We start from the raw sequence: 14,532 nt of genomic DNA, 5'->3' as shown, positions 1-14,532 counted from the left end.
CAAACTGTAGAGAGAGTAAAACTGAGCCAAAATTACAGATGGATTACAGGCAGAATTGGTCCATTCTGATGCAGATAGAAGGAAAGAGCGAGTTACATAAAATAAAGATTTCCAAACTGAGTTCTGAAGGCTGCAACATGCCCAGACAGAAGGTGAGGTCCTGTTCCTCAAGCTCGCATTGGACCAGTTTGTCACAGTACAGGAGGCCCCGGAGAGAGCCGTCACAGCAGGAGTGGGATAGAGAAGTGAAGTGGCAGGCAACCCGAGCCCAGAGTGCCTTCTGTGCACTTTAGACAGATGCTCTGCAAAGTCATCACCCCAATCTGAGTTTGGTTCACCCAGTGCAGAGGAGACCACGTTAAGAACACCAAACGCAGAACACTGGTTTGTGAAAAGTACAAATGATATACTGCTTCACTCGGAAGACATTTGCGTACCTAGATGATAGGAAGCCAAACATCATGTGTTATAATATTAATGATGGTTTTCAGATTTACGTTTTAGATACATATTTGAATTCAGTGATGACATGTAAAGTGTCTGTGGATGCTAATCCTCTGTGTTTTACATTTTAACCTTTACAATATGAAATTCTACTTTTCAGAAGGCAGGAAAGAAACCTGGACCACGTTAATTACTTTAATTCATTTAAACATTTGATACAGTGTTTTTAGATTAATCTATCCACTTACATTTTCTCAGTTGGCTTCATAAAATTCTCTTGAATTTTTTTCCCAGTGATGGGTTGCAATGATAGTTAATTTTATAGCTACAAATTTAATTTAAATCTCACGACATTTGAATATATTAAGACATGAGATTTCCTGAGCATGTTTGCATTTATTGTCACTTAACTAACTAAGGTACAGTGAAACTTGAGTTACCATACAGCCATACTAAGTGAAACACAATACACACATAAAATAAAATTTAACATAAGCATCCACCACAGTGGCATCACATTCATCACTGTGATGGAAGGCAATAAAGTTCAGTCACTCTTTGTTCATCGTGGTCGGGGCCTTGAACCCTCCGCAATTGCTGTTGCCGACGGTCCGATGTCCAGGCCCTCTCGTTGGGATGATCGAAACTCCGGCTTCAGGACAGATTGGAACACTCCATGAGTCGGCCACTTCTTACTGATGACCGCGGGCTTCACGGTGTTATAGTCCACAGGCCCTGCAGTCGGAGCTCTTCTTCTGGTGACCCTCGGCAAAGGATCGCCCGCTCCGAGATTGTAAGTCCGCGCCATGCCAGCGAAACGGAGAAAATCGCATCTCCGTCGAGGTAGGTGACTGAATGAAAGTTTCCCCCTATTCCCCCCCCCCCCCTCCCGCCTACCCCCTCATAAACTAACCAAGAAACATTGAAACATACATTTAAGACATACTTAAAATAATGAAAAAAGGGACACGACAGGCTGTTGGCGAGGCTGCCATTACAGGCGCCACCCATAATAAGAAAATAAAGGTTGCATGGTGATTGGGTAAGGCGAGGACGTGGAGACAGATGGCACTAACTGGGGAGACTTTCTGTAATCATAAACATAATTTAAAAGTAAATTGTGCAATCACTGTAAAATGACAAAAAGAATGCAGAAACTAGAATCTGGAAAACTAACTGAACAATGCCAGAACCCAGCAGATCAAGCAGCATCTGTGGAGGAAAAAGGTGCAAGTCGACATTTTTGGTTGAGACCCTTCATCATGGCTGGTCTCAATCCAAAACGGTGAGCTGCATTGTTTTCCTTCACAGATGCTGCTCTAACCCGCTGTGTTCTTCCAGCCTTCTGATCATTGTAAGAATTTCATCAGAGGTCACTTTCGATAGAAGTTTGTGGTCTTTATTGCAGAGAAACAGGTAATTCGACTAAACCAGAATGGCATTTGTTTACATTCTGTTGGAATCTTCAGCTCATTCAAATCGTCCAACACAGCTATTCTGTTCATGCTCAGATAAGCATTAAATTATCTAGTTCATTGTGTTACTTAAAGATGAAGTATATGAATTTATAGAAAGATAAAGGAATTGAAGCTTATGAGGAATTGACAGAGAAGACCTGAGGCGTAGGAGAGATCAGCCTTGATCATATTGAATTGTGTAATTGGCATGAGGGGGCTGAGTGCCCCAGTCCTCCTAGTTCCTTCTGTACTTACTGTATGTCCTTAGTTGATTTTTTAATGCATCTAATGAACTCCACAAGGATCTAATATACAGGCTGTGTATACTTGAAATGGCACCTAGGTTGTTCACTCCACATATGCCAGGTCTGCCAGCCATTTGCTACCATGTCCTGTGTAAATTTAAGCTCCAATAGCAGTTTCCAATCCACCCTTTAAGATAATTTAGGTTTGTTTTTTCAAATGGATATTCGCTTATGTCAGTGGGATTCTTAAAGCTTCATTGCAAGACTCAGTGCGCATTGGCTCACCTGTTTGTCAGCGGTCCAATGAAAGGATTGGTTACAAGCTGAACAGTGGCTTTGGAAGCAAACAACAAACCAACTTCTACATTCTCATTCAGCAGGTCTTTGTGCTTTAAACAGCTCGAGTTGGAGCCAGGTGCAGTTGTGGAATTGACGACTGCAGGCTGAGTGGCATTGATTTCATTCCCTCCTCGCTCGCCATCCTTTCCAGTTTCCATTGTCAAGTTGTCGTAATAGGAATATATCTTTTGAAATCTTGTTGCCGAAATAACTTCAGGACTTGCCACTGGGTTTTCTGCTGGTGATTGATGTTGGAGAGCGTACAGGTAACTGGGAATGATGGGCACTGTAAGACACACAAGTTCAATTCTCAATGTTATTTCTCTCTTACTGAAATCCAGTCAGGCTACAAACATCCTAATACACATGGATCTTGCATTCCATTTCCATTTAGCACTGCCTTTTCTTGCAATGGTAAATGTAATGAATCCCACCTAATTCACCCACAAACCTCAGCAACAGTTCCAAACAATGATCATTAAAGGCTATTATTGGTAGTAGCATTCAACTCCCTGGACATTAAAAGCAAAAATAAATGTTTACAATCATGCGGATCTTTCGGAGTAAAGCAGCACGATTAATTATTATTGCTTTTAAATAGGAAGCCCAGGCATTTCTGCTCGACCACATTATGAAGGTTAACTTTTACTTCTATGTTAACCATTTTAATTTTTCTTGGAGATTGAGTTTTTGAGGAAATGTGCAGTGGGATGGAGAGTGCATGTGCTTTCTCCGCCTTCTAATTGAAGAAACATTCATTGCAGCATGACTTGATAAATTGAATAGATGATTTTATATATGGAAAAATTGTATTCAATCATCACATTTAATGAATCATCTATTGAGGTTATGTTGAATAATTAGATGCTTAGGAATTCTCTAATGTACTTAGACATGATATATACAGAAACAAATGCATCAAAATAACTTTAACGTGGGACATATCTTCAAAGAATTGAGAATCTTAATTGTGACAGTCAGAGTAATATAGCAGTGAAACAGGCCCTTTCTCCCATCAAGTCTGTGTTGGCCATCACTTACTGTATACTAATCCCACAACAATTTTATTCTCCCAACAGTTCCATCAAATCCACCCAGGTTCTACGCTCACCTGCACATCGTGGCAATTGACAACAGAAAATTAACCTAACAACTCACATGTCTTGCGATGTGGGAAGAAGCAGGAGTACTCAGAGGAAACCAATGCCGGCACAGGTAAACCCTGCAAACTACACTAGAGATCAGAATTAAACTGGAGTCGCTGGAGCAATGAGGCTGTAGCGCTACTTGCTGTGCCATTGTGCTACCCCATATGTGTTGCAATAAAAATATATTTGTTTGACTGGATCTTTCTGGCCTTTATACCAGAGTAACTATTAACCCAATGGTACAATATGGAGATACAGCGCAGAAACATGCCCTTCGGCCCACAGAGTCCATGCCGACCAGCAATCATCCCGCTCATTAACACTATACTGCACACACTAGAAACAAGTTACACAGCCACCAAGCCAATGAACCAACAAACCTGTACGTCTTTGGAGTGTGGGAAGAAACCGAAGATCTCGAAGAAAACCCACGCAGTCACGGGGAGGATGTACAAACTCACAACAGAGAGCACCCGTAGTCAGGATCGAACCCGGGTCTCCGGCGCTGTAAGGCAGCAACTCTACCGCTGTGCCACCGTGCCTCCCCTATATCTGTTGATGTAGTCCTTTTATATTGGTGTATGCAGCGGAGAGTTATTTAGATAAATAATAGAATATGTTTTTGTAATTACCTTGCTGTCATTTTCCATTCAAATTGATTTCAGCATTAGGCTGCAACCTTATTAATAACAGGCTAATTGATCTAAGGTTCCTATTTTCACTCACCTCTTTTTGAATCATTATATCATGTTTGCCTATTTCATGTCTGCTTGGATTGTTCCAGAAGAACAAGATTTTTTTTGAATGATCACAAGTGAGAATTTTCGGATAGAGTCCTTCGAGGGCAACCAGGGGGATTGGTTTGGCTTTAGTCACACTAGTCCCCAGGTATTTTCTCTATACTAGTACGCATTATTTCAGATTCTGCACTCTCATTTGGCCTTTAATTCCTCCATATTTATTGTATGCTTCTGGGTCTTAGAATGGAGATACAATGCAGAAACAGGCCCTTCAGCCCACACTAGCACCATCCTGCACACTAGGGTCATTAAAAAAAAAAAAAACAAAGCCAATGAACCTACAAACCTGTACGTCTTTGGGTTGTGGGAAGAAACCAGAGCACCCAGAGAGAACCCACGCGGTCACAAGGAGAATGTACAAATTCTGTATAGACAGCACCCGTAATCAGGATCAAACCCAGGTCTCTGGCACTGAAAGGGAGCAACTCTACCGCTGTGTCATTGTGCTGCCCCAAATTGTCTGTCTTTTACAGAGAAAATATAAAATGTTATTGCCAAGGCCATTTCCTTATTGCTTTTTTTAAAGCCTGGTCCATTCCAGCCATACTAATTTGTTTCCTTTTACATACACATAAGCTCCTGAAGTGATTTTTATTCTTATATCATTTTATCCTCCCTTATCCAGGCCAGAAAGGTCAGTGTGGGAATGGGAGGAGGAGTTAAAGTGTCGAGCAACCGGGAATCAGGTCGGCTTAGGCAGAGGTGTTCAACGAAACGATCGCCGAGCCTGCGCTTGGTCTTGCCAATACACAGTAGTCCACACCTGGAACAGCGGATACAGTAGATGAGGTTGGAGGAGGTGCAAGTGAACCTCCACCTCACCTGAAAAGGCTATCAGGATCCTTGGACGGAGACAAGGGGGGAGGTATAGGGACAGGTGTTGCATCTCCTGCAGTTGCAGGGGAAAGTACCTAGGGAGGGGTTGGTTTGGGTGCTAAGGGACAAGTTGACGATGGAGTTGTGGAGAGAACATTCTCTGCAGAAAGCAGAAAGGGGTGGAGATGAGATGATGGGACCAGTAATGGGATCCCATTGCAAGTGGAAAATTTATTGGAGGATTATGTGCTCTATGCGACGGCGGTTGTCGAAGACAAGGGGTGGAAGACGAGGACAAGGGGCCTCTGTCTTTGTTACGAATGGGGTGAGGGGGAGCAACAGAGCTGCAGGATATCGAAGACCCTAATGAGAGCCTCATCTATAATGGAAGAGGGGAACCCCTGTTCCCTAAAGAATGAGGACTCCTACTCATTAATAAATGCATTGAGTTGTAAAAGCAGCAGTACAGATACAATTAACATAGATGTTACTTTATTTACTCTTAATTGTACTTTTTTACTCCTTCCACCATCCAATACTTTAACTGGATCAATAATTTGCACAGTTCCAGGCCTTTAAAATTTGGCTTGAGTATCTTATCAAGAACAAGAAATGTCTTCCCAAAGTCTGTATAAATAATATTCAAAAATATTCTACTGTTCAATATTTGTTTACAGAGCCAGACCGGTCCTTTACAAATACAAAATCGACTACTGGTGTTCATCATTTTAGATTCCCTCAAGTGTCTGTAATCAGCAAAGATACATTTCCTTTAGTCTCCAAGAGACCTGTTATACTCCTCCGGTGCTATAATCAGTAAATTCCGAGAGTTACTTCATTATTTCTAATCAGCAGGTTGCAGTTCTAAATACATCCACAATTTGCAACATAGCAGTTGCATAGTCCTCAACAATGTACAGTCCCTACAATGCATATTGTCAGTGAAATGTTCCAGTTCCTATGGTAATATATCTATCTATCTATCTATCTATCTATCTATCTATCTATCTATCTATCTATCTATCTATCTATCTATCTATCTATCTATCTATCTATACATAACTAAAACCCTGATCTTGTGCTATTCTGGTTTTGCGTTTTTTTCTATTTGTGCGAAAATGGTACACAATAGCGCTAAATGTTTTTGCCACCTTACTTACCATTCTCCTGTGCTACAAGGGCAACAAGTTATATTCCGATCAATGGTATATTTTAAGTTATTAAGGTTTAAAAATCTTAAAAACTGCGCATGCGCAGATTGGTCTCCTCTCCTGTCAGTCGCCGCCACGCTGATTGGTCTCCTCTCCTGTCATCACCCCTTCCTGCACCATTGCCGCACTGATTGTCTGGGTCCACTGTCAGTCACGGACAGCGCCTGCCTCGCTCGGCGAGGAGAATATAAAGCTGAAGGAGCAGAGTGAGCATCGCTAATGCTCCGCCGCCGGCTGTAGCTGCATCTGCGGATGCCTCCATGGTGCCGGGCGGGTGAGCGAGCGAGCCCACTTCATGGCCTCTGTGGTGCCCAGCCGCGGGCGTCATCGGCCGTTTCGTCCGACCCGGGCTTCTACCTGTGAAGCCCCGGCCAGGGTTCTAACAGCGATCCAGGTGGCATCGAGACCGCGGCGGTGTGGCCTTGCAGCGGTGGTGGGGTCTCGCGGCGGTAGGGGAGGAGGGGGACTAGAGGAAGAGGAGTGGGGGGTGGTAGGAAGTGGGTAATAGAGGAAGAGGAGGGCAGTGGGGGAGGTGTGGAGGAATAGTTGGGGGGAGTTAGGGAAGGTGATGAGTGGGGGTAGAGGGATAGGAGGGGGTAGGGGGGGAGTGACTGAGGGTAGGAGGGAGAGGTGAGGGAAGGATTGGGGAGGGGAGGATGAGAGGGATAAAAGAGGGAGGGTGAAGAGGAAGGGTAAAGAGTGCTGGGGATGAGGGGAAATGAGTTGGGGGCTATGGGTGAGTGGTGGAATCTTGCATTGGGGGAATGGGTTTACGTTGGGCGACCAGGCCTCCGGTGTGACAGGGACCCAATGGGTTCCACTTAGTCTAGATGACAATAAGTGCTAGTAAGTCTATAATCAGCATCCATCAAAAATTGTACAGAAGTTCGAATTGGAAGTGTCAATAAATTAGCATGAATTTATGGATATTAGTATCTAGGTTCGCACAGTGGCCTTACAGTTAATAGTGTGCCAATAAATGTCCAAAATTTACTGTTCCTACAAATTTCATAATCAATTCCATTACAGTTCCTGCATTGGTAATAATAATCAAAATGTTATCATTGCTATATAACTAGTCAAGGCTGCCGTTTCCACAATGTGTGTGATTCAGAGATATGGAATAGTTATAAAGGCATCTCAAATTGCTGGCAAGATTCCACCAAATTAGATTGCAGGGGGTTCCGGGACTGCTAGCCAACTGGATAAACTATTGGCTTCATGGAAGGAAGGTATGATGGAAGGTTGTTTTTTGGACTGGTGGCCTGTGACTAGTGGTGTGCCTCAGGGAGCTGTTTGAGGTTCATATTAACGATTTGGCTGAGAATGTTTAGGCATTGATGGTGTTGTAGATTGCGAAGATGATTACCAAAAATATACAGAAGGATCTTGATTAGTCAGGCAAGCGCGCCAAGTAATGTGTTTTTTTTTGTTTATGTTTACTTATTTATATTTGGAATAATGTTGCAGTTTTTACTGTATCTATTCTTAACAAAGCTAAATTACCGTACCTGCCATCAGTAATATGTTCTACTTCATGTAACAACTACAACTGGCAACATTGTACATTCATATTGTTCATAATCGGTCACAATGAATAAGTCTTACGATATAGCAGGCCATTCAACACATCGAGTACATATCATTTAATAGAGTGTATTCTCACATTGATTTCCTGTTCCCTTTCACATGCCCATCATCCCCATTCAAATTCCCCTCCCACCCACCTAGACTGGTGGTAATAACAGCAGTCAATTACCCTGCCAACTATGGGATGTGTTAGAACACCTGAGTAATTCAGGAAACCCCACAGTCGAAGGGAGAATGTGCAGACTCCGTACACACACAGTACCTGAGGTCAGGATTGAACTCAGGTTCCTAGGATAAGAGGCAGCAGCATTTAATCACAACACCACCATGCCACCGGTGATGCAGTGACAGTTCTTCTGGATCCATACCTGCTAACAAATTACTTTTCATTCAGTGCCTGGAATCACTGGTGTTATAATTCTGCGATTGGAATAATTGCGCAAAAATATCAATCATAAATTGGCTGTGACAGTGTGGTTGCTACAATGTTTTCATCAACAAGACACAGTTCCAACAGTGTTGAGAACTCTCAGGTTGCAGTTCATACCCTGCTCTAACTCCATTTGCAAGTTTCCAGATGACACCACAGTATTGAACAGGATCTCGAACAATGATAAGACAGAGTATGATATGATAGAACTTTAATTATCCCAGGAGGGAAATTAACCTGCCGACAGTCATAAAAACACAACCCCCCCTCTACCCCTGGCTGCGCGGCGCTCCAAATCCAGCGCCGCCCGCGACCGGACGCCCGCAGCCCCAGCTCCGCGATGTTGGGAGTCGGCGGCCACAGCGCTCCGGAGCTTACTGCATGGCGACCCGGTTAGGCATTGCCCGCTCCCCGCTGGTATCCCAGCGCTGTGGCCGCCGACTGGTCCCAAGGCTTTCGGATAAAAGGTTGTGCAGCTGGGGTATTGGGATTCATCAAAGCAGCTCTGCTGCACAAGACCCCAAGAAATTGCAGAGCTTTCAAAGCAGCCCAGTCCTTCAACAAATTAGCCTTCCTCCTCGGCCCCCTCCCAATCCCTTGACTCTATCTACACAACGCCAATTTAGGAAAGCAGCCAACATAATCAAGGGCTACTCACACTGGTCATTTCCCTTTCACTATTGGGCAGAAGATACAAATGCTTGAAAGCACGTCATCAGATTCAAGCACAGCTTCCTCCCTGCTGTTATCAGACTTGAACAGACCTCTCGTAAGCTAAGGATGTATACCTAATCTACTTTGTTGCAGTTCTTGCACTTTTTCATCTGCACTTTCTCTGCATCTGCAACATGATTTTCTATACTTGGATAATTTTTTTCTCTATCTATTGTACTCATGTATGGTTTGATAGTACTCCTGTGTAGTATTATTTACCAGAATAGCACACAAAAAAATAAATTTGTTTCTTGCATCTCGCTACACGTCAATAATAAAAGCACTACTAATACAAAAACAATTCAGACATGGCAAAAATTACAAATCATTGTCTAAAGTATGTTACAAGTTACAGCTCAGTGTTTATAATCAGCCAGGTTACAGCTTCTACAGAGATTGGGAATATTAGTTCATATTCTACGCTGGAGAAACTCAGCGGGTGAGGCAGCATCTATGGAGCGAAGGAAATAGGCAACGTTTCGGGCCGAAACCCTTGTTTAATTGATAGAAGGCAACATATTCAAAATCGCACAGCACAACTACAATTGAATATACATCAGCAATATATTACAATCACAGGTTGTCGATATTCAATAGCAAGTTGCAGTACCTGCAGTGTCAAAAATCTATCAATTCATAGGCTATCTACGATCAGGAAAAGTGATCGTTTCTAAAATATGCATATTTTATACATGTAATATAATTTTGTTGACTTGTTTAAAAGACAACCTACCATTCATTACTGTCCACCATTATTGGCATAACAGCTCCTACTGTATTGATAATTGACAAATATTTTAGTCTACATGCATCTACAGTTAATAATCTATGACAATTAGTAGGGTACCTATAATCAGCAACATGTTACTGATATATCACTATCTTTAATCAGTGCCGAGTTAACATTAAGGTGGTGTCTGTAATCTGCAGTATTTTAATCACTTCAAGGACCAAAAATTGACAAACAAGTAACAGGTCATACAATTGTCAAAGCCTTTGGTACAATCAGTGTGTATAGTCTGCAATAGATACATTCCCTGCAGTCTGTACAATTGCCAACAAGTAAAAGCCCTGTCCCACGGTACGAGTTCATTCCAAGAGCTCTCTCGAGTTTGCCCTGATTCGAACTTGGAGATTTACGGTAATGACCACTCGTAAGGGGTTGGACAGGCTAGATGCAGGAAGATTGCTCCCGATGTTGGGGAAGTCCAGGACAAGGGGTCACAGCTTAAGGATAAGGGGGAAATCCTTTAAAACCGAGATGAGAAGAACTTTTTTCACACAGAGAGTGGTGAATCTCTGGAACTCCCTGCCACAGAGGGTAGTCGAGGCCAGTTCATTGGCTATATTTAAGAGGGAGTTAGATGTGGCCCTTGTGGCTAAGGGGATCAGAGGGTATGGAGAGAAGGCAGGTACGGGATACTGAGTTGGATGATCAGCCATGATCATATTGAATGGCGGTGCAGGCTCGAAGGGCCGAATGGCCTACTGCACCTAATTTCTATGTTTCTATGTCAGTACTTGGGGCTCTCGTGGACATTTTTCAACATGTTGAAAAATCTTCACAAGTCTTCCCGAGTACCTGCCGTTAGCATTACGAGCCGCTAAGAGACGTCCCCGAGCTCCGATGTACCCGCTACGTTCATTCTCCATGCTTACCACGAGTTTGATTTTTTTTAAACTCGGGAGAGCTCTTGGAATGAACTCGTACCGTGGGACAGGGCTATTACAGTCCATAGATTAAGCCCTGTTTCGACGAATGCAATCAACCTGGTGTGCGCAATCAAATAAGATCAAATAGAACAAGTTGACCTACAACTTGAGGCTGTGCACGCCATACGCATGAAGAAGTGTATCTATTATCAGCAAACAATTCATTCTCTGTCTATAACCAACAATCAATTGCAGTATTTACTGGGTATGTAGGTTTAAGTTTATTATAGTCACATATAATGAGGTACAGTAAAAAGCTTTATTTTGCAGTCTATCCAAACAGATCAGATAAAACTATACATAAATGCATTCAAGTTAAACTCAATTAAAATAGTCAGAACAAAGGGGAAGATAGAGTGCAGAATATATGGTAGTTCTCAGCATTGTAGCACATTAGTTCAAGAGACATAGTTCAATGTTGCAATTCATTGCGTCTTTTATCAACAGTTTTTAAAGTGCCTCCAGTCAGCAACAAGTTAGTTGTCACAAAGGCTATCATCACCTAGAAGTTCCGACAATAACAAAAAAAGTTTACAGTTCCTATTTCTCACAAGCTGTAACAAGTTAGAGTTTCTCCAATGTGTATAATTGCTAATTATATTACTAAAAGACTGATCTTGACCACTTCCTGGTGTTCTGTATATTGATTTTAGAAAAAACGCTGCCACTTACGGCCGTGATTTTTGGCCATCTTACTCAGTCCCCCCCCCCGCTGCGCAGGACAAGAGGGTTTTTCCCACCGATGAAAAATAAGAGTTATTAATGTTTAAATTTTTTTGAGATTCTCTCTCCTGAAGGGCACGCCCCTTCCAGAGGGACTATAAAACCCAGAAGTGTTGAGTGCCTCAGTCAGTCTGCAAGATGGGGTAGCGAGAGGGTCACGTCTCTCAGTCTGAGCTGTGAATAACACTGAACACATGTCTACTAAACTGAGTGGTTTTACTGACCTGTCAGTATCCTTAATGTGGTTTGAAAATATAGTTTGGAAATGCCAAAGCTGCGTTGCCTTTGGTTTGGAAATGCTAAAGCTGTGTTGCCTTTGGTTTGGAAATGCTAAAGCTGTGTTGCCTTTGGTTTGGAAATGCTAAAGCTGTGTTGCCTTTGGTTTGGAAATGCTAAAGCTGTGTTGCCTAATTAAAGTTGCCTTGCCTAATTAAAGTTGCCTTGCCTAATTAAAGTTGCCTTGCCTTCTATATAATTAAAAGTCTAATCTTGACCACTTCCTGTTTGCGCTTTATATTGATTTTAGAAAAAACGCGACCACATACGACTGTGATTTTTGGCCATGTTACTCAGAGTCCCCCTCCGCTCATCAGGTGCTGAGGATTTTTCCCATCGATGAAAAATAAAAGTTATTAGCATTTAAATAACGTTGAGATTCTCTCTCCTGTTAATCATGCCATGCTGGCCACACCCCTTCAGGTGGGGGGGGGGGGGGAGGGACAATAAAACCCAGAAGTGTGGGCGTGGCTCAGTATCTGCAAGATGGGAGAGGGAGAGGTCATGACTCGGTGTCTTTAGTGGCCTTGCATCCTGCTTGAAGTGGTATGAAAATGCACTTGAATTTGGTGGTCTTGCACCCTGCTTGAAGTGGTATGAAACTGCACTTGAATTTGGTGGTCTTGCACCCTGCTTGAAATGTAATTTCAAGGAATAGCCATGAGTCAACTGCCAGCCCACCAGACGTGAGCGAGTGAGCTGCCAGCACAACAGGCTTGAGTGACGGAGCTGCCAGCCCAAGAATCCATTCGGCCCACAATGTCCATATTAGCCCTCTGGAAACCAGTCCCTTCAGCCCACAACACCCATACTAGCGCTCGAGAAAGCGCTACCAATATTGGAATTGGTGGAGAGGTGGAATATTGCGTTGGGGGACCAGCCCTCCCATGTGATGCTGGGACCCAACGGGTCCCACTTAGTCTAGTGAATTATATTTATGTTAATTATAATCAAAGATGCAGTTCATAGTGTTTAAAGCTGGTCATCAATTACAGTTCATAGGGTGTTTATATTCAGCAACAGGAAAGTCATTGCTATGTAGATGTCCAATTGCCAACAAGTTAGAGTCAATGATCACCAACTGTACCATTCACTTGACGTCTATAATTACTGACTATTTCCAGTTTACATGGTTTTGATAGTAGTTTTGCTTCTTAGGAAAGTCATTGTCCTGAAGTATTACCCCTGTTTCTTGCTGCATGGTGTTGCCAAAACTTTCTATTTTTATTACATTTCCATGAGGCTCAGTATCACAAATGCTATAGTTCACATAGTATCCATAAATACAAAATGTTACATTTCAAAACAAATAAAGTAACAGTTCATTGTCGGGAAGGAGCAAATTTCAGTTCTTATGTTGTCCATAATTGACAAACAAAAGTTACTTATGCTGCTGTTTTTGCAATTGGCAAAAAGGGAGAATTGGTGCAGTGACTCTGATCAGTGCCAGGATGGAGGTTAAACACTGTATATAATTTCAAACGCTGTATATAGGGTCCTAAATTGGGAAGAAGTTAGATTTTGTATAGGTCTATAAATGGCAACATCTTACAGTTACTGCAGTGCCTACAATCAACAATATATTCCAGTTCCTCCACTGTCTAAATCCGAACCAATTATCATTCATGCAGTATCCATTATTAACAGGTTACAGTTCCTACACTGTTTACAGTTGGCAGAATAGTACAGACAAAGCATCCATATTTAGTATGTTTACCACTTCATAGCATGTCTATAATAGGCCACAAGTTACTGTTCTTAGTGTCTCTAATTGGCAACTTGTCACAGATGACGAAAAACAATCAGTACAGCCCTTATAGTGGACACAATGAGTAAGTTAATATTTCTAACATATTTCCAATTTGCAATAAATGTCTCCAATAGGTAATGGCACAGTTTCAACAGTGTCTGCAATTGGATAAAAAAGTTGCTAATATTAGGAAGGAAGGAATAGGAATACTTTATTGTCACATGCGACTAGGCTCAGTGAGATTCATTGCTTGCATACACAATGTATACAAATGGCAGCCACCTACAGCACTGACAAAGTTACAAAGCACGGCAGCTCCCCCTTTTGTCCCACCCCCCCCCAACAGTTCCCCCACACCGGGTCCCCATTGTCCTTTGTCTTCCCCCACCCCCCATTGTCCTCCCCCCCCACCTCCCTCACGGTGGCCCCCGCACGCCGGGTCCTCCATTGTTCCTCCCCTCCCCCCTCACGACGGTCCCCCGTAATTACCACAGTTGAGACTTCATATAGTCAGAGTCATACAGTGTGGAATTCAGTTACAGTGCGAAAGTCACCCTTTGCCTAACTTGCTCACACCGACCAAAATTTCCCATCTACAACCAGTCCCACTTGCCCTTGTTTGCCTGCCTTATATTCACCTATTTAACCCTATATGTACCTATATTCAGTTACATGTTATAATTCCTACCGCATTTTTAACTCAAGGTTGCACTTGTTTCAGAGTTTAACTGGCAACAAGTTACAGTTCCCTCATTGTGTATAAATACTAATAATTTACACATCATATTGTGTCAACAATGATACAAGTAATTCATACTCTGCCTATAATCAGAATCAAAAACTTCTGCAACATAAGTAATCAGATTGGCCACAAAT

At 42.5% G+C, this 14,532-nt stretch overlaps 1 protein-coding gene across 1 annotated transcript in view; it reads right to left on the bottom strand.

Annotated features, from left to right (window-relative positions):
• Positions 1-14,532, bottom strand: part of slc18a2 (solute carrier family 18 member A2) — a 63,936-nt gene that overhangs the window by 29,964 nt on the left and 19,440 nt on the right. Inside the window, exon 3 of the mRNA XM_033033956.1 lies at positions 2,432-2,771. Within this exon, the coding sequence (XP_032889847.1) occupies positions 2,432-2,771 (340 nt within the window). The remainder of the gene's footprint in view (positions 1-2,431; positions 2,772-14,532) is intronic.

Source organism: Amblyraja radiata, chromosome 15 (assembly GCF_010909765.2).
Source record: "Amblyraja radiata isolate CabotCenter1 chromosome 15, sAmbRad1.1.pri, whole genome shotgun sequence".
Classification (NCBI taxonomy): Eukaryota; Metazoa; Chordata; class Chondrichthyes; order Rajiformes; family Rajidae; genus Amblyraja; species Amblyraja radiata.
The sequence above is the reverse complement of the archived record's forward strand: the minus strand, read 5'-3'. Positions and strand labels throughout refer to the sequence as shown.